The 27,885-nt window shown below is 47.1% G+C and overlaps 2 protein-coding genes across 3 annotated transcripts in view; one reads left to right on the top strand and one right to left on the bottom strand.

Moving 5' to 3' along the window:
- Positions 1 to 3,203: 3,203 nt before the first annotated feature.
- The window catches only part of ARHGEF3 (Rho guanine nucleotide exchange factor 3), a 349,457-nt gene continuing 324,775 nt past the window's right edge, over positions 3,204 to 27,885 (top strand). Inside the window, exon 1 of one of the 2 annotated variants that reach the window (XM_058439116.1) lies at positions 3,204 to 3,259. The gene's annotated coding sequence lies outside the window, so the exon portion shown is untranslated. Of the gene's footprint in view, positions 3,260 to 3,697; positions 3,944 to 27,885 lie in introns of those variants that run through there. The other variant, XM_058439113.1, reaches the window with a different exon arrangement.
- On the bottom strand, positions 7,051 to 20,546 carry SPATA12 (spermatogenesis associated 12). Its single transcript, XM_032153952.2, has 2 exons — positions 20,424 to 20,546; positions 7,051 to 9,116 (listed from the first exon to the last, which is right to left on the bottom strand). The coding sequence occupies exon 2, from the start codon at positions 8,785 to 8,787 to the stop codon at positions 8,215 to 8,217; it is 573 nt and encodes a 190-aa protein (XP_032009843.1). The 5' UTR covers positions 8,788 to 9,116; positions 20,424 to 20,546; the 3' UTR covers positions 7,051 to 8,214.

Below are 27,885 nucleotides of genomic sequence, written 5' to 3' on the forward strand. Positions count from 1 at the left end.
GGATGGTGTGATTGTGGGTGGGTTTTCTTATTCTTTGTACCTCTGCTATTTTCTTTATTGCTTTACAATGAGTAGTGTTACATAAGCAGAGGGTTTTAAATGTAAGGTTACACACAACAGACACTCGGCAAGTGTTCAAGGTACCCAGTGGTTACTAGGTGGGCTGGGGCCAGTCGTCTCAGAGTCCCACCCTTGACCCTGGTTGTGCCTTCTCCTGCGGCTGCTTTCCCTGAAGGTGCTACCCAGCCCCTTGCCCTGGCCCCTCTCCATTGCTTTTCTGCCTGGTGTCAGTCATAGCTCATCCTCTGCCCATCCAGGCGGGGGTCTCTTGCAGAAACCCTGGCTTCCCCAATTGATGATTTTGTGAAGTAACTGCCCTGATCCCACCCTAGCCTATTTTTTTTTTTTTTTTTTTTGAAATAAGGTTTCTCTCTGTTAGCCCGAGTTGGAGTGCAGTGGTGTGATCATGGCTTACTGCAACCCCAAACTGGGTTCAAACAATCCTCCTGCCTCAGCCTCCTGAGTAGCTGGGACTACAGGAACACACCACCAGGCCAAGCTAATTTTTAAATTTTTGGTAGAGACAGGGATCTCACTTTGTTGCCCAGGCTGGTCTTAAACTCCTGGCTTCAAGTGATCCTCCCACCTCGGCCTCCCAAATTGCTAGGATTACAGGTGTGAGCCACCACACATGGCCTTCTCCTCCTGTCTTGTAGTTTGGGGAGAGGGAACTGAACTTAAGAATGGGCCCTTATGAATAAACTGACTATTTCAAGGAGAAAAGATGACTGACCATCAGAGGCTTCTGGAGTCTTCACCAGTTTCCAAACTTTGTGGATAGACATCCACATTTCCTGCCTATCTTCTCTCTCACCCCATAAAGGACTGTCTTTGGGTGTATCACCTCTCCCCCCACAGACTCTCAGTCTGAGTCTAGGAACGAAGTCCTCCCCAACCCTAAGCCCACCTGAGGGCCAAGCACGGCATGGATGGGAGAGGGTGGGAGAGCTGCTCATAGAAACCTTGTGGGTTAAATTGCTGTGTTGCTAATCTAAATATCCTACTTGCAGATGTGTCCTGCTTTCCGGAAACCCTGAATTATAAAACAGAGGAAGTCAAGGCATTTGCCTTTAGTAATAATAAAAAGGCACATTGCCTTTGGCTGTGTACAGGAGACTCACTTGCCACATTATCTCTCACTCAGCAGCCAGTGTGATGTCTTCAAACTGTAGCTCACATCCCATCATGTCTCTGTCTGAACCTTTCGGTGGACAAGGTCTAATGTCTCACTTTGGCCATCAAGGCCCCTCCAGCCTCTTTCTCCCCTTACCTCCCCCATCCATGGACTTCCAGCAGTGTGACCTGTGCTCTGCCTGGGCCAGTACTTCTTCCAGGTGTCTGTCACCACATCCTGCTCCCTTGCTGCCTGGTGAGGGGTCGGTCGACTATCTCCCTCATCAGCTCATAAGCTCCATAAGGTCAGGGATGGTGTCTATCTTGGTATCCAGTCGCTACTGTCCCCAGAGCCTAGCACACTGTGTGGCATGTAGTAGATGCTCAAATAATTGTTAAATTGAATCTCATGCAATGAAAACTTTTCTCTTTAACAAGCCTGCCTGGGTAGAACACCAGGTGTTGGCTGGAGGATCTGAAGGGACTGCTGAGCTCAGATGAGGGAGCAGGCACTTCAGAGAGAGGAGAAGCCCTTTGCTTAATAAATGTAATTACTTGATAAACACGGCTGCTTGTCGTAGGGATCTTCTGCTTTAGGGAGGAAGGAGAATGACAAAAGGGTTCTTGGGGAAAAGGTTGAGGACTAGGGGTCTGGACACAGGAGTTGTCCTTGGAAATGGAGTAATGGAGAGAGTGTGTTCCCTGAACAGGAAACTGGTGGGTCATAACGCATTGAGTCTGGGGTCAAGGAACCCCATAGAAGCTGTAGTGGAATGAAGTTGCAGCTGTTGGAACAGAAGTTGGTTTGCTCAAGATGCCCAGTTTCTGGCCCAAAAGGTGGGCTGCAGGCCAGGAAGAGGCCACCCAGCACTGCAAGGCTGAGCACTTGCAACAGAAAGCAGAGGTTGCTGTGAAGTAAATCTGGAAGATCTGCATCCCAGCTGCTGCTGTCACGACAGGTGGCCTCCCAGGGAGCTCTCAACCCTCACCCGCTTCCTGCACCTGGGCAAGAGTCTTAGTACTTTGGGCTGATGCTCTTTCCTCTGTAAACAGGGGCCAGACTGTGATCCTCTGGCTCTGGAGGCTGGCTTCACCTTGCTAAGCTTCGATTTCTTCATTTGAGAAGCGGGCCCGCACAGGCCCTCCACCTTAAAGGCTGTCGTTAATGTTAACTTCGATCAAGCACCTAAAATGCACCGCTGGCACATGGGGGCAACTGATGAATTTTTGATTTTTAGCATCAGGGTTTACACTTTCTTAAGAGCCTCTAGTCTAGATCCTACAGTCTGGGGCATTCTTTATTTCTGATTTTAAGAGGTGGCGAAGACCGTCGGCGTTCATCTGTTGAATGAATGAATGCCTGCAGAAACTCGTTTTATTTAGAGTCCCATGTTTATTTCCGCATGCACGACCCAGGCCCCTCACTTTCAGGCTCTGCGTCCACCTACAAGCCGGCGATTCCTGAGAGCTTGCTGGGCGCCGGGGTTCACGCAGCTCGAGGCTCGTTCTCATTCTCACCTCCACCGTGGAGGAAAGTGAGGCTTGGGCAAGATCTGACACACCCAAGATCAGCCCAGCGGTGGGGGTGGGGGCTCCGCGTGCAGGCTCTGGCCCTGGACCGCTAGGGCAGCCCCTACCACCCTGGCACGAGAGTCCACTACCACTCGGGTACCCAGCCCTCGACCCGCCCTCGGGGTTTCCGCGGCGCGTTCTCTGGCGGGACAGTGGGAGCGAGGGGCAGGGCTGTTTACCCCTCCTCCGACTCGGTCAATTCTCTCCGCCTGAGTCTGATTTAGGTGGCGGCGGGGGAGGGATGTCCTGGGGTCTCCGCTCTCCTCTCTCTAGCCTCCCTGTAGACCTAGGCCGTGCATGGGGAGCTGGGGTGTCGAGCGGTGGCCGGGCGTGGCCACGTCCAAGTCCTGCGTCGCCCAGCTCCGGCGCCCGCGGGGGTCCCCGGCCCGCCTCCCGCCCACGTGGCCGGCCCGGCCTCCCCGCCCCCGGCCCCGCCCCGCCCAGGGGAGCCGCCGCCGCCGCCGCCGTGGTGAGTTTTCCAGCCTGGAGAAGCCGAACCAGCGCGGGGGCCGAGGTGAGTGCGGGCAGCAGTCGGGAACCCCGCTCCCCCGCTAGACCCTCCCCGGCTAGACACCCCCTTGGCGGGACACCCCCGCTAGGTCTCCCAGAGTGAGACCCTCTTCCGGGCTAGTCCCTCCTTTGCTCTGGTCCCCGAGCTGGACCCCCACTCCCACCTCCGAGTTACCCCGCCAGGTCTCGGCGCCCCCGGGCCCTGAGCGCTCCCTGGTCTGGGGTACGCCCAGCGCACGGGGGCGCACTGGGCGCAGCGCAGGTGTGCAGTGCCACAGGCAGTCTCGACCAGCCGTCGCTCCTGCCGGGGACCCTGACTCTGTTCCCCGGGTAGCCCCTTGAGCGAAAATTCCCGGAGCCACTTCCGGGGAGGGAGGCGTCACCTGTCCTGGGACGCGCCCCTTTCGCTTAACTTTCTTCTCTAGCCCGGCGGGGCACCCGCAGGTCAGCGTCGCGTCGGGCGCTGCTGGTGGCGGCTCACAGGGCCGCGGGTCACTTCGCGGCGGGGGAGCCGGGCTCAGGGCGCTCCGGGCGGCGGGCGGCGGGCGCCGTCCCAGCCTGCCTGGAGGCCCTTGTCCCGGCGGCTGCATCTTTTAAACCGAGCAGCCAGAAGATCCCGAGATAGGACACCAGGGTGGCGGACGCCAAGGGGTTAAGGTCAGCGTGGGTGCCTCGCAGCCAGCGACGGGTGAGCGTTTTCTGAGGCTGGAAGCTGATTGAGCCGAGTGGAAACGGGTTCCCTTGGGCTTTGCGGTGGTGGAGAGCTGCTCTTGAACTATCAGCGGCCCCGTCACGGGCTTGAATGTTGCGGAAACGGAGCGCCTTGTTCTTAGAGGACTCGGCTTGCTGGATTTATTGCCTGGCCCAGGCTTGCTTCCTGCACTGGGCGAGGACGTGAGAACTGCCAGACGGTAGTTGCCCTGAATGTACCGGTAGAAACTTATTTTTAAGCGTTCCATGCACTACCCAGGTGTAACCACTTTCTTCCCTGGGGTGTGGAGAAGGAGAGCTTTGCTAGGTCTTTGTCTTAGCTGTGTAGTCCTGGGCAAGTTACTTCACTTACCTATGCCTCAGTTTTCTCATCTGTAAAGTGGGGATGATAATAGTACAAACCTGAAAGAGTTGTATAGGGATAAAGTGCTTAAAATACTGACTGGGGCAGGGTAAATCCTCTGTGTTAGCTGCTCTTGTGATTATTATCACTGACATCTAACAGCGCGTTCACAGCCCTAGCTTCTCAATGAGGTGGGTGTGCAGGCTGTTGCTCCTTCCCCTTCTTCTGGTAAGGAGCTGGTGGTGTTTACGCAGTAGCCATGGTGTTCCCTTCCGCACTGGGAAATTTGAGCTTTGCTGTAACACCTCCTATGGCTAACCAGCCTTGTGCAAAGTATATCTCAGAATGTGGGATTAGAGATGAACTTTGTCAAGGACACTGTTGGGAAATGGGGTCTTGGACCTTCTCTGGAAGCTCTGGGGTGTGATTGAATGTTTGCCTCTTGGTTGGGGGAAGGGTGGGTAGATTTCACTTGCTTCTTTTAAGCCTTGGGTCTCCTGACAGGCTGACATTGTCTAGTCTCTGTGAGTGTGGGAGTCTAAAGGGTCCAGGGACCTGATCTTGTCTCCTCCTCCCGCATTCATTCATCTCTAGCAGATTGCCCCCTCCATCTGTAGAATTTTCCTGGGCTGCACACATTTGGTATCTTTCTTCTTGGCAATTTAGTTTCTGTCTTCTGAATCTCCACAGATAAGAGCTGTGAACCTGGAGCCCCAGGGAACATCCTGAAATGTACACGAGGCACTTGAAGCACAGTTATTTTTCCAGAGGTTTCCCCTTATATTGTATTCTCCATGAGGCCTGTGCCCCAGAAAAGTGGACTCTGAACTTCTGGTAGGAAAGTGGAGGTTCTTGCCCCCTGTTACATCTCAATTCCCTACAAATTGGGGGCTGCCCTTTGTGCCCCCTCCCAGAACACACTTTTCAGTGGGCAATACAGGTCAGCCTTGACTTGGTCAATTAGGGGAAAGAGAGGCAGGCTGTGAGGTTAGGGACTGTTGGCCTGTGGTGAGACCTTTAGGCTGGGATGCAATTCATGAACATTTGAGTTCAAGTTTTCAGAACACTTCTCAGGGCCTTTGCACATGCTGTTCCCTCAACCTCGCATCACTTCTTCCATGCCAGGCACTTTCTTGCCCTTTTGCTCAGATGTCTCCCCTGTACAGATGGTTTTTCTGACCACTCTGTCCAAAGCAGCCCCTCCCCCATTAGTTTCTATCACACTCTTTCTTGTATTTTATTCATAGAGCTTGCCCGGGATGATCTTATTCATACATTGATTTATAGGTTTATTGTGTGCATCCACCCAGGAGAATGTAGGATTCAAGAGGGCAGAGGTGTGTTGTCCTGTTCACTACGGACTCCTGGTGCATGGCATACAGTGGGTGCACAATAACTGTCCCGAGTGAATGAACACCCATTGACTGAAGCGAGGTGAGTCTGGAGAGTAGTGAAATGCGAAGGAACTGGTTGCTTGTCAGGAGCTCAGGGTTGAGAGTGACCATTAATGTAGCATACTTTCACCTCCAGATTAAATCACCTCTGCAACACCTCTTCCTAGTTACTGTTTAACCTAAGCTTGAATCCTCTAGGCACAGGAAACTTGTCACCTCCTGCAATAGCCTGTTCCATTGGAGGAGAGGGGACAGAGAACCACTGGAGGAGAGGGGGCAGAGAACCAGATGTTGTCCCTGTACCACTCTGATGAGGATGAGATGTGGCCTCCTGCATGCTATCATTCTAGTCCTTATGGTCTGCTTCGTGTCCTGACTATCCTGCATCCATCAATATCCATCTCTAAAGTTCTCTGCCATAACTAAGGTCCCTGAGCCCCTGACCAGAACTTAGTATGCTGCCCAGTCATGTCTCACCAGAGGGGGTCTGAGGCAAAGAAGCATGAAGCAGAAAGGCCATTGCCATAGTTTAGTAACCCTTCAAGGCCAAGTTCTGTATTGTTCAGGCTCCTGTAACTCATTGGGTTGGAGTTGGGGGTGGATAGGGGCTCTCTCTCTTTTTTGTTCTTTTCCTGGATTTTTCTGTATCATTCCTTAATCAATTTATTAATGCAACCCTAGCTATATTTAAAAGAAAATTAATCCTTGGACCCATTTTCTTAATGGTTTGTACACATATTCTTTAATTCATATCACTTCGCTTGCACAGGTTGAAACTCAACTGAAAATGAGATTTTTAATATATAATTCTAATCTATTGAGTCAGTTTCTTCATGGGATAGTACCAGCATGATGAGTGGAGTGAGGTCTGCTGTGGAGAGGTTTGGTGACAAGCTTTGCTTTCTTCTTTACTTTGAGGAAAATTGTTTATTCAGTTGTGAAAATGGGTACACATTTCTTTTTCTTTTTTCTTTTTTGGAGATAGAGTCTTGCTTTCTTGCCCAGGCTGGCATGCAGTGGCGTGATCTTGGCTCACTGCAACATCTGCCTCTCAGGCTCAAGCGATCCTCCCACCTCAGCCTCCCGAGTAACTGGGACTATGGGCATGCACCACCATGCCTAGCTAATTTTGGTATTTTTTGTAGAGATGGGGTTTCACGATGTTGCCCAGGCTGGTCTCAAACACCTGAGCTCAAGTGATCATCTGCCTTGGCCTCCCAAAGTGCTGGGATTACAGGTGTGAGCCACTGTGCCCGGCCCATTTTTTTTTCTTAAGAAGAAAAAAAAGAGAGGACTGGCAAGACTGTTCCTAACTGAGGTTGTATTTACACATGTCTAAGCCACTTAGCTCATTTATTTCATTTGTTCAGAAACATTTAGGGAGAGAGGGCTACTCTGTGCCAGGCATTGCCCTGGTACTGACCACACAGCAGTCAAGGAAACTGACAGCATTCCTCCCTTGTGGAGTTTACCTCCCAGTGGTGGAGATGGACAGTAGACAACTAGATCAGTAATAAGATGTGAGGGAGAGTGGCCAGTGTAATGGAGATGAAGCTGGGGAAGGAGATCCAGAGTGATGGGATGGAGGCAGAGCTGGCTTCAGTCAGAGAAGGTCTCTCTGAGGAGATAGCATTGGAGAGAAACCCAGACAAATGAGGGAGCAGCCTCATGGACAATTGCATGCAACCTCATTCCATGAAAATGGAGCCCAAGGTTGTGGTCAAACTCCCCAGTGTGGCCAGTCAACTCTTGAGCACTGGCCATGGTCTATCTCACTGCAGAAGGGGAGGGAAAATGAGACAACTTAGGCAGAACTGTCCTCCTGCCCCCCAGGTCCTGGCAGGTGGCTGGAGTAAGATCTTGGCATTGTGTGTTCTGATGGTCAACTAGAAGGCTGGTACCTACATTTACAGGGTGAGGCCTGAGCAGTGTGTTCTGAAACTGCCACCTGGGGAATGAGCATGAGCCTAGGGGTCATTACTGGAGTTATAATCCTGCACATTGTAAGACTTGCTCCACTGCACCTACCCTGGCAGTGGACTCCTTCCTCTTCTATGTCATTTGATACCTCACCTCATCACCTAGTGGCACTCACCCAGAGGGAAAGTAATTACTTAGCAGGCTTTGATAGAAACAATAAAGAGATGAAAATGTATAGCATCCGGGATCAGGAGATGCATGCCTCCCACTCTTTCATTGATTGATCGATTGATTGATCAATTGATGTCATTTAATACAGTGTAAGGTTCCTGGGGGGCTAAGAGTATGAGATCTGGATTGTGTGACCTTGTGCCAGTAACTTAACCTTTCTGAGTCTTGATTTCTTCATCTGTGATATTGGGGAAGTGTGACAGGGAGGCTTCTTGGAAAAAGTGATATCTAAGAAGATGCAGAAAGGGATGGCTACTAGTCACCCCTGGTGGGGGTGGGGGATGGAAGGGAGGGCATAGCATGTGCAAAGGCCCAGACGAACAGCTGCCAGACTCTCAGATGTTGCAGGATTATTATTGATTACAGCTGTGTGTGTATGTGTGTGTTGGAGTATACTGTAGAGAGGGACCTGACAAAGCAGCCCTCAATAAATGTGAGTTGGTTTGAACGGCTGCACCCTGTGCTACTGGGCTCAGCATCTATATCCTCATACAGTCTCCACAACCATCCTGTGGTCCTCTCATTATCCTCATCTTCCATACCAGGAAATTGAGGTGTAGAGTTATGAATAGCTTGCTCACAACTGCCTTGCTGTATCAGGAGAGCCGGAGGTGAAGAGGGTCTTCCCAGAAGATTTATTTTGGGTACAGCGATGTCAAGAGAGATGGCTGTTTGTAAATATCTCTGACAGGTCTCACTTTGGCACACATTCCCCTGAAATGTCAGCTCTGAGAGGGCAGAGGCTGCTCCTGGCAGAACACCTGGACCCTGGCATGATGCCAGTGCAGAGTGGGGTTTGTTGGGATGTTGGGTGGATGACCCAAGGCCTCTGGGTGGCCATGGAACGAGTCTGGAATAGTCTAGTGCCTTCATTTCCCAGGTGTCTCCTGACTTTTCCAAGGTGGACCCACAAGTCAGGGCAGAACTGGACATGGGGCCCAAGTCAAAAACAGAATGCTCCAGAAAAGGAGGCCGGGGCACTTGGCCGGAGCCAGTCCCTGAGGAGCATGCAGCACTCTTGCAACCTGGCTCTGAGTGCACTGTTCCGATTCACCTTCAGCCACACCCCACCACCAGTCATCCCCGGGTGCTCAAACAGAGCCAAACGCCACAGTCACCCAGATACTGTGGAGGTTTTCCCACGTTCACATCTTTGCTCCTGCTGTTTCCACTACTTGGAAGCTCTTTCACGCTTGTCCACTTTCACAACTTCCCACGCTGCCCAACTCCAGTGGCTTTCTCTCCCTTTCCTTCCCTTTTGGCTAGAAACATAAATAAGAAATCCTGATTATATTCTTATTGAATATAAATGTAAACATATCAGAAGTTGTAGAGTTAAAAGTAATTACAGGTATAATATGCTGAGATATAAAAAAAAAAAGTAAAAAATAAATTTCCACCTTCCCTGTCCCAGGCTTGCTTCCAGAGAGAATGTTTGTGATCAACTGGGCATAGATTTATCTTGCTTTTGTTTACTCACACAGGCATGGGTACTTGTGAGTATCTTTGAAAACCAACACAATGGGCTCATTTTGTATGTATTGCTTACCAACTAATGTTTTTTCTTTTATTTATTTATTTTGAGACGGAGTCTCACTATCACCCAGGCTGGAGTGCACTGGCATGACCTTGGCTCACTGCAACCTCTGCCACCCAGATTCAAGTGATTCTCCTGCTTCAGCCTCCCGAGTAGCTGGGATTACAGGCGCCTGCCACTGCGCCTTGCTAATTTTTGTATTTTTTAGTAGAGATGGGGTTTCACCATCTTGGCCAGGCTGGTCTTGAACTCCTGACCTCGTGATCCACCCGCCTTGGCCTCCCAAAGTGCTGGGATTACAGGAGTGAGCCACCACGACTGGCCTGTTTTTATTTATTTTTATTCTTTTTTTTTTTTTTTTTTTTTTTAAGACTGAGTCTTGCTCTGTTGCCCAGGGTGGCATCTCAGCTCACTGCAACCTCTGCCCCCAGGGTTCACGTGATTCTCATGCCTCAGCCTCCCTGGTAGCTGAGACTACAGGCATGTGCCACCACACCTGGCTAATTTTTTGTATTTTTAGTAGAGACAGGGTTTTGCCATGTTGCCCAGGCTGGTCTTGAACCCCTGAGCTCAAGCAATCCTCCCACCTCGGCCTCCTGAAGTGCTGGGATTACAGACATGAGCCACCGCACCTGGCCTATTTTTTTTTTTTTTTAATTCTTTATTTGGCCTGGACAGTGCTAACAACTAATGTTTTCCCATTTAGTTGTGTCCAAGAGTGTTTTCTTTGACCGTATACATTTCTCCTCTCTTTTACCTGCCCCTGGTTCTTCCCTTCCTCAAGGAAGAATATACAAACTTCTGTGGACATACGGTTTTATTTCTCTTGAATATATATCTAGCAGTGGAATTGCTGGGTATATGGTAACTCTAACATTTTGAGGAACTGCCAAACTGTTTCTAAAGTGGCTGCACTGTTTTACAATCCCACCAGCAGTGCACGAGGGTTCCAGTTTCTCCACATCCTCATGAACTCTTGTTATTATCCATCTTTTGATTATTGCCATCCTAAGTGGGTATGAAGTGGCATCTCAATGTGACTTTGATTTGCATTTCCCTGATGGCTAATGATGTGCCTTCTTTCATATGCTTATTGGCCATTTGTGTATCTTCTTTGGAGAAATGTATATTTGGTCTTTTATCCATTTTTAAATTGGATTATATGTCTATTTATTATTGAGTTGTAAGTGTTCTTTATATATTCTGAATTCAGTTCCTTATCAGCTATGATTTTAAAGTATTTTTTGCCCATTCTGTGGGTTATTTTTTCACTTTCTTGATGGTGTTCTTTGAAGTGCCAGGTTTTAATTTTGGTGAAGTTCAATTTATCTATTTTTCTTGGGTTGCCTGTGCTTTTGGTGTCATACCTGAGAAACCTTTGCCTAATGCAAGGTCGTAAAAACTTATGCCTATATATTCTTTTTTTTTTTTTTGAGATGGAGTTTTGCTCTTTCACCCAGGCTGGAGCATAGTGGCATGATCTCGGCTCACTGCAACCTCCACCTTCCGGTTTCAAATGATTCTCCTGCCTCAGCCTCTCAAGTAGCTGGGACTACAGGTGTGCACCATCACACCTGGCTGATTTTTGTATTTTTAGTAGAGACGTGGTTTCACCATGTTGGCCAGGCTGGTCTCAAACTCCTGACCTCATGATCTGCCCACCTTAGCCTCCCTAAGTGCTGAGATAACAGGCGTGAGCCACCGCACCCAGTCATATGCCTATATATTCTTATAAGAGTTTTATAGTTTTAGCTCTTAGATTTAGAACTTTGATCTGTTTTGATTTGATGTTTGTATGTGGTGTGAGGTAGGGGTCTAGCTTCATTTTTTGCGTATGGAAATCCTGTTGTCCCAGAACCATGTGTTGAAAAGACTCTTCTTCTCATTAAATTGTTTTGACACTCTTGTCAAAAATCAATTTACTATAAATGTAAGCATTTATTTCTGCATTCTCAATTCTAGTCCATTCATCTATATGTCTATCCTTATGCCAGTATTGCTGTCTATGCTGTCTTGACTACTATAGCTTTGTAGTAAGTTTTGAAATCAGGAAGTATGAATCCTCCAACTTTGTCCTTCTTTTTCTTTTTTCTTTCTTTCTTTCTTTCTTTCTTTCTTTCTTTCTTTCTTTCTTTTTTTGTGAGACAGAGTCTTGCTCTGTCACCCAGGCTGAAGTGCAGTGGCACGATCACTGCTCACTGTAGCCTCAACCTCCTGGTCTCAAGCAATCCTCCCACCTTAGCCTCCCAAGTAGCTGGGACTACAGATGTGTGCAACCACACCCAGCTAATTTTCAATTTTTATTTATTTATTTTTTGTAGAGACTGGGTCTGGCTATGTTACCCAGGCTGGTCTCAAACTCCTGGGCTCAAGCAATCCTCCCACCTTGGCCTGCCAAAGTGCTGGGATTATAGGTGTGAGCCATTGTGCCCAGCCTGTCCTTCTTTTTCTAGATTATTTTGGCTATTCTGAATCTCCCTATGAATTTTAGGATCAGCTTGTTTGTTTCTGCAAAAAAGGACCTGAGATTTTGATAGGGGTTGAATTGACTCTGTAGATCACTTGGGGAGTTTTGCCATCTTAACAATATTAACTGTGGAACCTAAATTCCTTTTTGCTGGTGGCACTGCTCACTCAGCTTCCCTAGTCATTGAGTCTGCTGAGTAGGCACTCTGAGACCCATCCATCAAACTGCACAGACAAAACTCCAGGGACGTAAATGTCTCTTTTCCTTTTTGAAGAAAGTAACACAGTATACTGTAGTGTCTAATTTAAGGCTTGGATAAGACATTTAAGTCCTGAATTTGTGAAATGGGAGTGCATCTGGCACCTGGGCACACATATGACAGCTCTGGCTTTCCTTCATGCTAAGGATGGGATGGAGATCTCTAAGATACTCCCATAACCCCTTGCTTCATGCCTGGAGAAGTGTGGTGGGAACTGGGAGACCCCACAGCCCTGGAGGCACCAGGTGGTGGTAGGAGAATTGAAACCAGTCTCCATTTTATCTTGTTTTATCTGTTGGGCAAAGGGGTACGATTTCATTTGAGGAAAGAGTTTTGCTGCTAAAACAATCTTTGCCCCTCCCCCGCAATTCACTCACATCATAGTTTGAAGAATGGAATAAAAATAAAAAGGGAGTAACATCACATATTAAAAGTTTAGTTTAGGCCAGGCGCAGTGGCTCATGCCTGTAATCCCAGCACTTTGGGAGGTTGAAGTGGGAGCACTGCCTCAGGCCAGGAGTTTGAGACCCGCCTGGGCAGCAAAGCGAGACTCTATTTCTATAAAACAATTAAAAATTAGTTGGGTGTGATGGCACATGTCTGTAGTCCCACATACTTGGAAGGCTAAGGTGGGAGGATAGCATGAGCCCAGTCGTTTGACGCTGCAATGAGCCGTGCTCACACTAATGCACTCCAGCTTGGCGACAGAGCAAGACCCTGTCTCAAAAGAAAAAAAAAGCTTAGTTTACACCCCGACATGTACTTATGTGTTCCAGATGTAATGCTTTGGCACAGCACAAATACATGATTTTATTTTCAAGAAAGAAATAATAAAAAATGGAGTGCCTATATTTGTATCACTTGGAACCTTGTTTTCTAAACTTAAAGAACAACCTGGGAAACTACATTTGAAACTTCAAATCCATTCATACCTCGACTCATCTGTGGTGAGGAGCTCTCATTTTAAACAAACAATACGTGTGTGTGTGTGTGTGTGTGCGCGTGCGCGTGTGTGTGTGTGTGTTTGAGAGATAGAGATTAGAGTTATTTATTGCAGTTGTTTCAAAAAAACAATTTAAAAAAGCATGAATTTGGACTGGGTTTTTAGTTTGTTTCTGGGAGAAGAGAAAGTTACATGCAATAGAGTATATGTTTTGAGGTCTTCAAAATCTCAGATCTAGGCCAGGCGTGGTGGCTCACGCCTGTAATCCCAGTACTTTGGGAGGCTGAGGCGAGTAGATCACAAGGTCAGGAGTTCAAGACCAACCTGGGCAAGATGGTGAAACCCTGTCTCTACTAAAAATATAAAAATTAGCCAGGTGTGGTGGTGGATCCCTGTAATCCCAGTTACTAGAGAGGCTGAGGCAGAGAATTGCTTGAACCCGGGAGGCAGAGGTTACAGTGAGCCAAGATCGCGTCACAGCACTCCAGCCTGGGTGATAGAGCGAGACTCGGTCTCAGAAAAAAAAAAAAAAAAAAAAATCAGATCTTTTGCCTTAGCAGAATCCCTTACTTAAGTTGTTGGAACCGGCAGTTCATAGGGATTTTGTTTCCATCCTTTAGTGAGGGGGGTGTGTGCGTGTGTGTGCACATGGAAAGTTAGGGGAAAAACACAATGATATAACCTAACCCCAAAACAAGGAAGCACGTTACACAGTTGAGGTTTGGCGCTTCAGTTCCTGCCCAGTCTCAGAAGGTGCAGCTTGGCTGACCTTGTGTGACCTATCTCTATGACACATCTCCCAAGGGGGTGGGGAGGACTGTTTCTCTCCAGCATGGCTTTAGTTTTATAAAAGCCCTGTGCAGTCTTGCAAACTCAAATGGTTTTCTTAACAAATCACTCACATTTCATGTGTTCTGGGCTGGGCAGGGCCTCGCTAATCCTTGGCCAGCTTTGTGAGTCAGAAATTATTTAAATGACTGCCTGAGTCCTTTTGAGGCGAGAGAATTGGCAAGTTAATTTAGGGAGGTGCAGTGACTCTTCAACAGCACTGCATTAAGTGAGTGGCAGCATTGATAAATGTGTTAGAAGCTCTATTTTATTGTGATAATAAATGCTAATGAAGAAAATGAACGTATTACCTTTTAGAGTGAGATAAGAATGATGATGCTACCAAATTTTATTAAGCATTTATTATGTGGTGGAGTATGGTGGCTTCTCCCATGTTTTTGACTGTGACCTATTGTAAAACATAGACTGCAACCTGGTAACCTGGTGTGTGTGTGTGTGTATGTGTGTGTGTGCGCATATCTGAATTATTTGGTGAAACAATGGTTACCCTATGCATGTCTAGTGTCCTCTGGGCTCAAGTGATCCTCTTGCCTTGGCCTCCAGAGTAACTGGGACTACAGGTGCATGCCACCACACCGGCTAATTTTTTGTTGTTGTTTTGTTTGTTTTTGTTTTTTTTGAGACGGAGTCTTGCTCTGTCGCCAAGGCTGGAGTGCAGTGGCATGATCTCGGCTCACTGCAAGCTCCGCCTCCGAGGTTCACGCCATTCTCCTGCCTCAGCCTCCCGAGTAGCTGAGACCACAGGAGCCCACCACTTTGCCCAGCTAATTTTTTTGTATTTTTTTTTTAGTGGAGACGGGGTTTCACCGTGATAACCAAGATGGTCTTGTTCTCTTGAACTCATGATCCGCCTGCCTCAGCCTCCCAAAGTGCTGGGATTACAGGCGTGAGCCACCGTGCCCAGTCTCACACCAGCTAATTTTTAAAATTTTTTGTAGAGACTGGGTCTCACCGTATTACCCAGGCCGGTCTCAAACTCCTGGCCTCAAGTGATTTTCTAGCCTCAGCCTCCCAATGTGCTGGGATTACAGGTGTGAGCCACTGCACCCACCCTAAAGTTGCATTTGAAAACAAATATATCTTTTGATCAGTATATAGCTTTGATCAGTATATAGACAAATATTATTATTATTATTATTATTATTATTTTAATAATAATAATAATTAAAGGAAATCTCGCTGTTGCCCAGGCTAGGGTGCAGTGGCGTGATCTTGGCTCACCATAAGCTCTGCCTCCCAGGTTCACGCCATTCTCCCGCCTCAGCCTCCCGAGTAACTGGGAGTACAGGCGCCCGCCACCATGCCCGGCTAATTTTGTTTTTGTATTTTTAGTAGAGATAGGTTTTCACCGTATTAGCCAGGATGGTCTTGGTCTCCTGACCTCGTGATCCGCCTGCCTTGGCCTCCCAAAGTACTGGGATTACAGGCGTGAGCCACTGTGCCTGGCCGACAAATGTTATTCTTTCTGCGTTGCCATATTTTGTGGTTTTTAAAAAATATATTTTTATTCATTTATCTGGTGACTTGAAATTTCATGCAAGTACAGGTCCTTATAGACAATTTCTATTGGAAAATCATTTATTTTGGGTGTGTATTAGGGTTTGGAGAGAAACAGAACCAACGGGATGTATGTCAATCAATCGCTCATCTATCTATTGAGAGGTTGATTTTTAGGAATTGGCTCATGTGATTGTGGAGGCCAGGTGAGTCAAAAATCGGCAAGGTAGGCTGGCAGGCCTACCACTTCCACACTTCCACTTCCAACCATTGCACTTTTCCTTTCTTTCTTTCTTTCTTTCTTTCTTTCTTTCTTTCTTTCTTTCTTCCTTTCTTTCTTTTTTTTTTTTCTGAAATGGAGTCTCACTCTGTCACCCAGGTACAGTGGCGCAATCTTGGCTCACCGCAACCTCCTTCTCCCAGGTTCAAGCGATTCACCTGCCTCAGCCTCCCTAGTAGCTGGGACTACAGGTGCACACCATCACACCCGACTAATTTTTGTATTTTTCGTAGAGATAGGGTTTCACCATGTTGGCCAGGCTGGTCTCGAACTCCTGACCTCAAGTTATCTGCCCGCCTTGGCCTCCCAAAGTGCTGGGATTACAGGCGTGAGGCGTGAGCCACTGCACCCGGCCTTTTGCAAGTAATTTCAACATTTAAGAGCATGGCCTACTGGATCGGTCCCATCAGCAAATAAACATGCAGTTATTTCTCCCAACTTAAAAACAACAGAACCCTCTCTCCACCCTACTTCTCCCTACAGTTATACACCTATTTCTCTTCAGTTTAGAGCAAAACTTTTTGAAAGAATTGTCTGGACTTACTGACTAATTTTTTGCCTTCTATTGTGTCTCAAAAAAATTGTGATAAAACACACATAACGTAAAATTTACTGTGTTGACTATTTTTGTTTTCAGGTCAGTAGTGTTGCATATACTGATATTGTTGTGCAACCAATCTGCAGAGTTTTTCATCTTGTGATACTGAAACACTGTATCCATTAAACAGTAACTCCCATTCCCCCCTGCCCCTAGTCCCTGGAGACCAGCATTCTACTTTCTGTCTCTGAATTTGACTGTTCTAGATACCTCATATATGTGGAATCATGCCATATTTGTCCTTTTGTGACTGGCTTATTTCACTCAGCATAATGTGCTCAAGGTTCACCCATGTTGTAACGTGTCAGAATTTCCTTCCTTTGGGCTGGGCATGGTGGCTCCCGCCTATAATCCCAGCACCGAGGAGGTGGACATTGAGCCCAGGGGTTCAAAACCAGTCTTGGCAACATGGTGATACCCCGTCTACAAAAAATACAGCAATTTGCTGGGCGTGGTGGCATGCACCTGTAATCTCAGCTACTTGGGGGCTGAGATGGGAGGATCACTTGAGCCAGGGAAGTTGAGGCTGCAGTGAGCCGTGATCTTGCCGCTGCACCCCAGCCTGGATAACAGAAGGAAACACTGTCTCCAAAAAAAGAAAAAAAAAGAAAGAAAAGAAAGAATTTCCTTCTTGGTTTTTGGTTTTCTGTTTTGTTTTTTGAGACGGGGCCTCACTCTGTCACTGATTGCTGCAGTGGCACAATCTCAGCTCACTGCAACCTCTACCTCCCAGGCTCAAGCAATCCTCTGACCTCAGCTTCCGGGGTAGCTGGGACCACAGGCATGCACCGCTATGCCCAATTAATTTTTTTGTATTTTTGGTAGAGACAGGGTTTTGCCACATTGCCCAGGCTGGTCTCGAGCCCCTGAGCTCAGGCAGTCCCCCTGCCTGGGCCTCCCAAAGTGGTGGGATTACAGGCGTGAGCCAGCACAGCTGGCATGGAATTTCCCTCTTTTTAAGGCAGAATATTATTCAATTCTATGCATTTGCCACATTTTGTTCAACCATTCATCTGTCATGGACACTGAGTTGCTTCCGCCTTTTGGCTATTGTGAATGATGCTGCTATCCCATTCTCTTTTGAGCCCCTCATTTCAGGCAGGCTTGGCTTCCACTCCCCTCTCCCCAGATAGCTCTTACCGAGGTCTCCAGTGAGTGCCTGGTTGCTCGTCCCAATGGCCTGTTCTCTGTTGCCATCCTTCCTGACTACCAGCAGTGTTTGATGGAGTTGGTCACCTTCTCTTCCTCGAAGCCTTGTCTCACCTGGCTTCTAGGATGCCCCGTTCTCCTGATCCTCTTCCCACATCTCTGTTAAGGAGCACCCCAACCTCCTGGTTGCTCAGGCCCGAAGCCTGGGGCGTTATATTTGACTTTTGTATCTCTCTTCTCTTCACTTGTCAAAAGACCCCACTGTGTATTTTTTCAAAATATACTTGGAGAGTGGCCACTGCTCCCCTCCCACTCCTACCACCCTCCAGGTCATTCTGCCCTCTCACCTGAATGACTGCGGCCTCCAAGCCGCTGCTTTTACCTCCTTTCAGCTTGTTCTCAACTTGGAGTCAGAGGGAAACTTCTGAAGGGTTGGCTACTTCTCTGCTCAAAGCCCTCAAATAGCTCTCATTTCACTGCAACAAAAGCCAAAGGCTTTAGGGTGGCTGCAAGGCCCCATGGGATCTGGCCACATTTCCTCTCTGATTCCTCTCTTAGTTTGCCCTTCCCCCTCATAACCCCACTCCAGCCACATCACTTCCATGCTGTTCCCTGCGTGGGCACCTCAGGGACTTTGCACCTGCTATTCCCACCGCCCAAAATGCACCTCTCCCAATGTCTGCAGAGCTTGGTCCCTCATTTCCTTCAGCCTTCCCTGGTCATCGTGTCTAAACCGTTACCACCACATCCCAACTTCCACTCTGCCTTCATTGCTTTTTCTCCTTACACTATTGTTATCCAATATAAGGTGTATTTTGCTTATTTATCTTGTCATCTGCCTCCCCCACTAGAACGTAAATTCCATGAGGGCAGGGATTTTTCTTCTATTGTGTTCCCTGTCATGTCCCCAGTGCCTTGCCTGGTACAGACAATAATTTGTTGAACCCGTGAAGAAAAGTTTGGTAAACAGATCAAAAGCCATTTGATTATTCTATTATGATATAATTCTTGCCTTTATTTTTCTTACCTGTGAATTATTACATATGTGTATGTATGTGTGTGTGCATGTTTGTTGTGTGTGTGTGTGTGCGTGTGTGTAGACAGAGAAACAGCGAGTCCTGTCATTCCCACCAGATATTCCTGCTTGTTAAACAGCTACATAGTGTTTTGCTGAGTGGCTAGAGCAGCTTTATTTAACCTTGTTTTGTTCAGTACTACTGGGCAGCTTCCAATCTTTTGCTGTTGTAGATTATGCAGCATCTGTGCTGGGCACTTGCTCTGCTTCCTTCCCTCTTCTCTGAAAGGCTCCCCCATGCTCCTGAGCCCAGCCTGAGCCCAAGTGGGGGCCGTGGTCCTGGCTGGGCCTATCATGGTTCCCCTCTCCTCAGCTGTGGTAGCCGGTCTGGAGCTGGACACAAGCCAGCCTTGCCAGGCTGTGGGCTTCCTCAAGGTCATCCTAACCCACTCAGAAGTGGCAGAGAAGGTGCTTGAGGGCACTCACCCAGCGCTAGAGCAGTGAGGACAGGCCCAGAGTGTGGAGCTGCAACAGCGCGAGGGGAGGGTTGGGCACGTTGCCTTTGGATCTAGTCACATGACTGTTTGAGCTGCTCCAGGGACCTTCCTACAAATCCCCTTTCTCACCCATCTAGATGGAGGTGGATTTCTCACTGCTAGCAGTGAGTCTAGACAGATCCAATCCAGTGGAGCATCCCTGCCCCACTCTCTTTTTTTACTTGATCCTTAGTCCAGAGCAAGGAAAGATGTGGAAACCCTCCCAAAGGCATTATTCAGGGCAGAAAATGCTTGTAGGCAGAGCAGCACCTTGTTTTTGTCACAACCGGAGAAACAATTTAAATGTGAACCTGTGCGGGCTCAGATGCTGATGCTGACATCTGAGGAGGACCTCTCTCACCTCAGGTTCTTTGTCTGTAAAATGGGGATGAAAATAATTGTACCACACCTCAGGACTAAATGAGTTAATAGAAATTCTTAGAGTGGTGAGTAACACAGGATGAGAGAGTGCTCACTGAGAGTTAGCTGTGGTGGCTGCCAGAATCCTAAAAGTGTAACAGGAGTTAAACATAGAGGTACCATATAGTCCAGCAATTCCACATCCAGGTATATACCCAAAGAAATGAAAGCAGAGACCCAAACAGATACTTGCATTCCCATGTTCCCAGCAGCGTTATTCACAATAGCCAAAAGGTAGAAATAATCCAAATGTCTATTGACAGATGAATGGATAAACAAAATGTGGTATGTACATACAATGGAATATTATTTAGCCTTAAAAAGGAAGGAATTTCTGGTTGAGTGAGGTGGCTCACACCTGTAATCCCGGCACTTTGGGAGGCCAAGATGGGAGGATCTCTTGAGCCCAGGAGTTTGAGGCTGCAAGTGAGTTATGATCGTGCCACTGTACTCCAGCCTGAATGACAGGGCCAGACTCCATTGCAAAAAAAGAAAAGGAATTTTTGACACATGCTACAACATGACTGAGCCATGAAAGTATTATGCTACATGAGAAAAGTCAGTCACAAAAGGATACTTACAGGGGGTACCTGGAATAGCAAGTTTAGAGAGAGAAGTATTAATACAGTAGGGGCTGGGAGAGGGGCAGGTGCAGGAGGAGTTACCGCTGAATGGGTACACAGTTTCTGTTTAGAATGACAATAAAGTTCTGGAAATGGATAATGGTAAGAGTTGTACAATATGGTGAATGTGCTAGATGCCACTTAACTGTACACTTAAAAATGGTTAAAGTGGTATGTTTTATATTATATTTTACCACAATAAAAAAGAGTATAAGAGGAGTTGGACTCTCCTGGACTTTTTCTTTATAGATTGAAGTTATGTCAAAATGTAGCACAGTGAAAAAACAGGCACAGACCACCACCACTTGGTGGTGTGTGCTGGTGTGTGTGTGTGTGTGTGTGTGTGTGTGTGTGTGTGTGTGTGTGTATGTGGTGGGGGCTGGTAAACTACTCAACAAGACACCAGAGGCTCCTTGTGAGGACTGATACTGCCGGCTGGGATCTGACGCTGCAGGATCAGGAAGAGTGGAGGAGATGAGGGAAAGGTGAGCCTGCACAAAGAATTTTCTCAGTGACTGTGGGCAGGGCAGTCAGGATCCTGGGTCACATAGGCCCAGCCCAGGACCAGAGCCCTTGTGAGTCACAGCTCAACTCCCAGCAAACAAAGGGATACGCCAGAGAGGGGCTGAGCTGTGACTCAGAGGCTGCTGCTGCTGTGAGCTTCCTCCAGGAACCCCATCCCTTCCAGTCCCTGATTCTGACTCCTACTGTGGGGGCGAGGACAGGTGTACCCACTTCCTGGGCAGGTTCTTGGGAGGGCTCTCCTGCAGAACCTAGAGTTTTTTGCAGCTCTTTTTTGAAAACCCGAGTAGCAGCAGCTATACCATTTAAGTGCTTGCTGTATACAGGCCCTGGGCTAAGTTCTTTTTTTTTTTTTTTTTTTGAGACAGAATCTCAGCTCTGTCACCCAGGCTGGAGTGCTGTGGCACAATCACGGCTCACTGCAGTCTTGACCTCCCAAGCTCAAGAGATCCTCCCACAGGGACTGTAGGTACATGTCACACACCCAGCTAATTTTAAAATTTTTTATAGAGATGGGGTCTCGCTATGTTGCCCAGTCAGCTCTTGAACTCCTAGGCTCAAGTGATCCTCCCGCCTTGGCCTCCCAAAGTGCTGGGATTACAGGTGTGAGCCACCATGCCTGGTCCCTCACTTCATCTATTTATTTTTATTTTTATTTTTATTTTTGAGATAGAGTTTCACTCTTGTTGCCCAGGCTGGAGTGCAATGGCGTGATCTCGGCTGACTGCAACCTCTGCTTCCCAGGTTCAAGCGATTCTCCTGCCTCAGCCTCCCAAGTAGCTGGGATTACAGGCATGCGCCACCAAGCCTGGCTACTTTTGTATTTTTAGTAGAGATGGGGTTTCACCACATTGGTCAGGCTGGTCTCAAACTCCTGACCTTAGGTGTTCTGCCCGACTTGGCCTCCCAAAGTGCTGTGATTACAGGTGTGAGTCGCCACACCCAGCCCCACTTCATTTTTTTAAAGCCTCATTGTCACCCCATCAGGCAGTCATTTCAGTCCTACTTTACAGAAGAGGAAATGGGCTTAAGGAGGGAAGCAATTTGCCTGAGGCTATGTGGGTGGCAGATAGCAGAGCCAAATTTGAACCTATCACTGACTAAAGGAGCCTGGACTTATAATCATGCCACTCACCACCCTCCGTACCCCTACCCCCAACTCATACACACACAGGGAAGAATAGACTCCAAAATGTGACCTATCTTTAGGCCAAGCTTGTCTAACATATGGCCCAACACAAATTCATAAACTTTTAAAAAACATTATGAGATTTTTTTGTGTGTTTTTTTTTTTTTTTTAGTTCATCAGCTATCGTTAGTGTTAGTGTATTTTATGTGTGGCCCAAGACAATTCTTCTTCCAGTGTGTCCCAGAGAAGCCAAAAAATTGGACACCCTTGCTCTAGGCTTAAAGACAAGGCTTAAAATTTTTTCCTTGTGCTTATGAAAAAATTTAGAAAATACAAGTAATGAATATATTTTATAGTAAAAAAGGCATAGTTAAGTATGATTGCATGTCAGCATTTTAAGTTGTTATTTTTATGCACACTTTTGGAAACTTGAAGGGCAGGTGACATCAAACCCATTGGGTATGAGTATCACTCATTTTGCTGGACGCCGAGAGCATCACAGTCTGTGACAGTTTTGTCCAATGTATGTAAAACTGTAATGGCATTTCAAAAAGACCAGACTGATTTGGAACAAGTTCTCATAAATGTGAAAATAGAGAACATAGGTGTAATGTAGATTGGCCCTTGAGGGAGCAAGTGGTAATACTAATTTCCAAGGCATTCCTTATTTTTCTGTGTAAAAGGCCACACGTCTTATTTTATGGAAAGAAACTTGTTCTTTCAGGACTTTTAATTGAAAGAGATTGTGGGAAATATGTAACCCTCCCTTCCTTTACAGTCAGCTCTTGGTGAATGTGGCCATGGCAAGGACACGACTGAAGGGTTAAAGCCCAATCAATATGAGGAAAAGGAAATTCACTTTAGACAATAGTTTTCAGTTTCATCTGAAATTTTATCAGAGTTGCTAACTTGGTGGCAAAACTGACTGACTCATTTAGGTGGCCCCTCCTCAACTCTCCCTTGTCTGTCTAGTATGGACAGTAAAATCAGTGAGAGCAAGAATGAAGCCCCCCAGTGTGTCTGTTATAGTAGGAGGCCATCTTTCATTCACTTACTCTGTATCACTTAAGTATGTATCAAGTGATACAATGGCTGGAGTTCGCTTCACTGGGTTGAGTGTAGAAGAAATAATATTAGGAATGAGTTGACCACTCAAATTGTATGATGTGTGGCACAGAGGGTACATTATATTCTTTCTACGTTTGTATGTATTTAAACTTTTACATTTAAAAAAGCTTGTGTGGGGGTGTGGGTGTGTGGGTGTGACTTACCCTGGGCCAGGCCCTGTGCTAGGTGCTGAGGAAGCCTAAGTGGCTAAGACCGGCTCAGACTCTACCCTACCAGAGTCAACAGACAAGACTCACTCAGGAAACAGATACTAATCAAATAGTCACATGAATGCAAGTAAAATTATAGTTGGGATAAGTGCTGAGAAATCATGAACAGAAATGCAGAAACCTGGACGGGTACGGTGGCTCACACCTATAATCCAGCATTTTGGGAGGCCAGGGCAGGCGGATCACTTGAGATCAGGAGTTTGAGACCAACCTGGCCAACATGGCAAAACCCCTCTCTACTAAAAATGCAAAAATTAGCCAAGTGAGGTGGCACGCACCTGTAATCCCAGCTACTTGGGAAGCTGAGGCAGGAGAATCACTTGAACTCAGGAGGCAGAGGTTGCAGTGAGCCGATATCGTGCCACTGCACTCCAGCCTGGGCAACAGAGTGAAACTCCATCTCAAAAAATAATAATAATAAAAATTAAAAAATACAGAAACCTGCAGTGTAGACCCCATTTTACCCAGGATCATAACGGGACTAAGAGTCCTCAACTGGAGGTACTACCAAGGGGTCAGGTGGAGTGACAGCCTGCTTGTGTTTAGACCTAAAGGAAAAGATGGAAGGGGGCAGGGGTGTGTGGGATGTGTGTGTGTGTGTGTGTGTGTGTGTGTGTGTGTGTGTGTACAGGCCTGCATGGTCAAGGCCAAGAGGAGCCTTTGTGATTTGTCGCCTGCTTGAACCATGGTGAGATAGAAGGATTTCAAGGTGGACCAGTTGACTGAATGCCCTTCAACCCCATAGTCTTTTGTGGTGCATCAACCTCATAGAGGACCTTGTGGTATATGTTCAAGATAACAGACTGGGAGCTTGAGACCATGCCCAACATGAGGCAACATAGCTACATCCTGTCTCTACAAAAAACTAAACAAAAAAAAGAAGAAGAAGAAACAATAACCGATTCTGCTTAGAAAAAAATCCGCATCTCTTCTTGCCTTAACTAACATGCCCTTTCCACTCCTTGTCATGCCTCCTGGTCTCATGGATGTTCCAGCTATGTCCCAATCCCTTTGCTTGCTCAGCCTCTGGGTATGCTGGTCCTCCTGTCCAGAGCACTTTTGCCCCTTCTCTTAGGGCCAGCTCTCTCCCATATCTAGGTTGGCTCAAACATTGCAGGGAGGCTCCCCATGATCACTTTTCCCTACATACTTGCTCTGCTTCTATTTTTTTTTTTTTTTGACGGAGTCTTGCTCTGTCACCCAGGCTGGAGTGCAGTGGCACAATCTTGGCTCACTGCAACCTCCACCTCCCAGGTTCAAGAGATTCTCCTGCCTCAGCCTCCTGAGTAGCTGGAATTACAGGTGTGTGCTATCACACCCGGCTAATTTTTTGTATTTTTAGTAGAGATGGGGTTTCACCATGTTAGCCAGGATGGTCTCGATCTCCTGATCTCATGATCCGCCCACCTCAGCCTCCCAAAGTTCTGGGATTACAGGTGTGAGCCACCGCACCCGGCCTCTGCTCCCATTTTTATGGGTGTCTTCTCCAGGCTGTGAGCATGGTGACAGTAGGGGCTATGTCTGCTCATATTCTGTGGCCTCCCTAATTCCTAGCCCATAGAGGCACACAGTGCCCAGCAGATCTGACAGCCAGATGCTGTCTTATCTTGTGCCTATTCACATTCCTACTTAATCATTTTGCATTTTAGAAGGATTTTGACTCATGTACAGTTGTCAAAATGGAGTTATGGAAAGTTGTGGAAGCTTTATATAAGGTGGGAGTTTGTGTCCTAAAATTCTTTCAAACAGTAGGGATGTGCATTGGAATTCTGTTGGGCTTCAGGGGTGAGGAGGAATCAGAGGCTTCTGGAGGATACAGAAAAAGGATTGGGTGTCAGGGAAGCTGCACCTTCCTCTGGAGGTAACAGAGATTGGTCTTTTTGTGTGCCTGGTTTGTGGTCACAGCTGACAGGACTTTACCCTAAAAGTACATCCTACCTCACTTCTACCTCACACCGTACACAAAAATAATTCAAGATGGATTGAGAACCTAAATGTGCAAGGCAAATCAATGGAGTTTCTAGAAGATAATAAAGAATATCTACATGAGATAAGGCTAGGCACAGGTTTCTTAAATAAGTCACAGAAAGCATAAAGGGGCCAGGTGGGGTGGCTCAGGCCTGTAATCCTAGCACTCTGCGAGGCCGAGGCAGGCGGATCACCTGAGGTCAGGAGTTTGAGACCAGCCTGGCCAACATAGTGAAACCCCATCTCTTCTAAAAATACAAAAATTAGCCAGGCTTGGTGGCATGCACCTGTAGTCCCAGCTACTCAGGAGGCTGAGGCAGGAGAATCGCTTGAACCTGGGGAGGCAGAGGTTGCCGTGAGCTGAGATCACGCCACTGTTCTCCAGTCTGGGTGACAGAGTGAGACTTCGTCTCAAAAAGAAAAAAAAAAGGCATAAAGAGAAAAGCTTATAAATCATATTTCATTAAAATTAAGAACTCTTCGTCAAGAGACACCATTAAGAGAGGGAAAAGGCAAGCTGCAGTCTGGGAAAAGATATTTAAAATACATATGTTCAACAAAGGATTTACATCCAGAATATATAAAGAACTTCTACAAACCAATAGGAAATAGACAACACAATTTTATTTACAAAAAAACTTTACAGTGCGGTGGCTCACGCCTGTAATCCCAGCACTTTGGGAGGCCAAGGTGGGCAGATCATGAGGTCAGGAGATTGAGACCATATTGGCCAACATGGTGAAACCCGTCTCTACTAAAAATACAAATCCTATAACCACTACTCGGAGGCTGAGGCAGAAAACTTGAACAGGATGGAGGTTGCATGACTGAATCCCACTGCACTACTAAAATTTTGAAATGGAGTCTCACTCTGTCACCCAGGCTGGAGTGCAGTGGTGTGATCTTGCCTCACTTCAACCTCCACCCTGCTGGGCTCAAGCAATCCTCTCACCTCAGCCTCCCAAGTCGCTGGTACCACAGGCATGCACCACCATGCCCGACTTTTTTTTTTTTTTGTATTTTTTGTAGAGATAGGGTTTCACCATGCTGCCCAGGCTGGTCTTGAACTCCTGGGCTCAAGCAATCCGCCCACCTTGGCCTCCCAAAGTGCTGGGATTACAGGTGTGAGCCACCGTACCCACCTGACAACCCAATTTTAAAAGGATAAAAGAATTGAGCAAGCATATCATCAAAATGAATATCCAAATGACCACAAAAACATTTGGAAAGATGCTTAACCTCAGGAGTCACCAGAGAAATGAAAATTTAAGTACAAGAAGATACTACTATATACCCACCAGAATGACTAAAATTAAAAAGACTCAAAGTGTTGGTGAAGATATGGTGCAACTGGAACTCACACACACTGCTAGTGGGAGTATGAATTGGTACAACCATTTTGGAAAATCATTTTGATAACATCTACCCAAACTTAACAGATGCCTACCTATGCTGCAGCAATTCCACTTTTAGATATATACCCAAGAGAAGGGAATGCATCTGAGCACCAAAAGACTTGTACACAAATGTTCATAGCCACTTTATCCATAATTACCAAAAGGTGGAAACAATCCAAATGCCCATCAGTAGCCATATGTATAAGTAAATTTGGTATATCCATACAATGGGATACACTCAGCAATGAGAAGGAAGGAACCACTGCTGCATGCCACAATGTGGATAAAACTTCTAACACAGTGATGAGTGGAAGAAGCTAGGAACAGGGAGTCCATACTGTATGATTCCATTTATGTACATTTCAGACACAGGCAAGTGAATCCATGCCACTAGAAGTCAAGATAGCAGTTATCTTTGGGGTAGGCAATTACCTGGGAAGGAACATAAGGAAGCCTTCTTTCTAGGAGACAGGAACTGTTTTATATGTTTTGATTTAGTTGGTGATCACATTGGGGCATAAATATCTAAAAATGTTATTGAGTTGTATACTTAAGATTGATGCGTTTTATGGATGTTGCAAACTACTTTATTGGTGTGTATATTGGGGAAACAAAGAACACATGGAAACTTTTCTAGAGCCCTTGGAAGAAGGTTGGGGAGACGAAACAAAGCCAGAGGCAGGGCAGGCTGGAGGGCAAGGCGAGGTGGAGGGCTGGGAAGAGGCAGGTGTTTTTCCTGCCATGGAGCTCCTCCCTGCCCCAGGTGTGGGCAGCCGTGATTGCTCCTGTGTGTCCCTCCCTGCCCTCTCCTATCCACGTGTCCTTTGGCAGTGAGCGCTCCCTAACCATCACCCATCCGTGGCACGATCCTTATCCTAAAGAGAGCAGGCGCTTGAGAGGGAGGGTGGCCTTTCTTAATTCTGGTGCTGTTTAAGGAAGGGGTGCATTTATCTGGTGCTTCCAGAATTTGCACTCCTTGGATTTTCCCATATGGGAACCTGCCTGGCAGGCAGCTTTGCATGAAGCCGAGGATTAAATGGTGGTGGTGGATAGGGTGGAGGGGACCCAGTGAGGAGGGCAAATCTGCTTCTGTTTGCCCGGGCACATCACCTGCACCCACACCCTGGGCTGCTCCCCAACAAATTAAAGCCTGTTTCTCTTGATGGCCTGGGGCAGCCCTGTCAGTTTGCTGGGGCAGATCTCCAAGCTGGATGGGCCATGGTGCCCTGGGGGTGGTTTGTGCTCTAGATGGTCTCTGGCTTTCTGCTTGGGTGCTCCTGCTGGGTGTCCTGACAAGAGAAGGACGCACTTCAATTCCAGGCCTGTGTGCTGGCTGCCTTGGGACAGCCCGAGTGCCCTGGCTGTAGATCTAAATGCAAGCATACTGTGAATTTTATTTATTTATGTCTTTGTGTCTTGCCATGTTCCATAAACGCTTTAAGCCACTTTATCTAGAGAAGACGAGGAAAGTGTAGGGGTTAAGAATGTAGGCTCTAGGCCGGGCG

Source organism: Hylobates moloch, unplaced genomic scaffold (assembly GCF_009828535.3).
Source record: "Hylobates moloch isolate HMO894 unplaced genomic scaffold, HMol_V3 SCAFFOLD_5, whole genome shotgun sequence".
Taxonomy (NCBI): domain Eukaryota; kingdom Metazoa; phylum Chordata; class Mammalia; order Primates; family Hylobatidae; genus Hylobates; species Hylobates moloch.